Source organism: Gastrolobium bilobum, unplaced genomic scaffold (assembly GCF_033153095.1).
Source record: "Gastrolobium bilobum isolate Gb01-03AN ecotype WA unplaced genomic scaffold, APGP_CSIRO_Gbil_v1 utg94886, whole genome shotgun sequence".
NCBI classification, from domain to species: domain Eukaryota; kingdom Viridiplantae; phylum Streptophyta; class Magnoliopsida; order Fabales; family Fabaceae; genus Gastrolobium; species Gastrolobium bilobum.
Window position 1 is genome coordinate 68,742 of NW_026899917.1, and position 1,236 is coordinate 69,977.

The 1,236-nt window shown below is 37.3% G+C and overlaps 1 protein-coding gene across 1 annotated transcript; it reads left to right on the forward strand.

Moving 5' to 3' along the window:
- The first annotated feature begins 384 nt into the window (after nt 1–384).
- Nucleotides 385–945, forward strand: LOC133294199 (uncharacterized). Its single transcript, XM_061492847.1, has 2 exons — nt 385–731; nt 903–945. The coding sequence occupies exons 1-2, from the start codon at nt 385–387 to the stop codon at nt 943–945; spliced, it is 390 nt and encodes a 129-aa protein (XP_061348831.1).
- The last annotated feature ends 291 nt before the right edge of the window (nt 946–1,236 follow it).

Here is a 1,236-nt window from a genome sequence, read left to right on the forward strand (position 1 = left end):
GTATCATTCAAGAATTTGGAGACTCAAGTGTGTCAATTGGCAGAAGCACTTAGAAGCAGACCTCAAGGAGCCTTGCCAAGCAACACTAAAGTCGCAAATAAGAATGGAGAAGAACAGGTCAATGCTATAGCGCTACCCAGTGGTAAAGTTGTAGATGAACCAGAAGTTATAAAGAACAACCATGAGCAGAAGCAGAAAGCATTAAATCAGAATTAAGGAGATAAAGTTGTTGAAGAGGTAGAAATTCATGATCAACCCAAAGAACCTCAAGTTGCTGCCACTGAGATTACTGCTAAATCAAAAGCACAACAGGGTCAGATCGTCAGCAAGACAATCAGACCACCACCTCATTTCCCCTAAAGGCTACAAGAGCAATAAGATACCATGGAAAAGGAGCAAACATTGAGTAATCTTAAGGCTAATGTGAAATGGATGACTATAACACTGCTAGAAAATATGGGAATAAAGAGCATAAGGTCTGCAAATATGACTCCACATCTGCCTAATCGCTCCATCAAAGCATCAACTGACATTGTTGAAAATGTGAATGTCAAGATAGGCAACTTTGCACACCAAGTAGATTTTGTGATACTTGACATAGAGGAGGACCCTATTATTTCTCACTTTCTTGAGGAACCATTCTTTGATACACGAAAAGTTATGGTAGATATGTGGAACAATGAGTTGAATTTAAAGTTGGATGGAGACTATAAAACAAGCGCTTTTGGGAGGCAACCCAAAGTTCAATTAGGAAGTTTTTCATTTATGCATTTTAATTCCAGTATTTTAAGTTTATTGCATTTGAATTTCTTGCATTTTTAAATACTCGTACTTTCAATTCTTAGGATTAGGATAAGTTAGTATTCATGTTCTCTTTTAATCCAAGTTAAATTATGTTGCAGGAAAAGAGGTACTGATGCCCCAAAGAAAGGAATTGGGCCATAGCAAAGGCTTGAGTTTGGAGTCCCCCATACCTCAATCACTTTGATATGAGGCAACCAAACTGAGTTTGGAATGGCAAGAATGGAGACACCAAGCACCCAAAAGTGGAAAAATCAAGGCAAAAATGAAGAAATGAGAGATGAGGTTAAGCAAAAAGATGAAAACATGGAAGATAACCCCTCGGACCAGGAAGAAGACAAAGACCATGATTAGAACTTCCCTTAGTTCTAATTTAAAAATGAAAAAAAAAACAAGTTGCCTTGTTCTTTTCTTTTTCTTTTCTTCTTTTGCTTT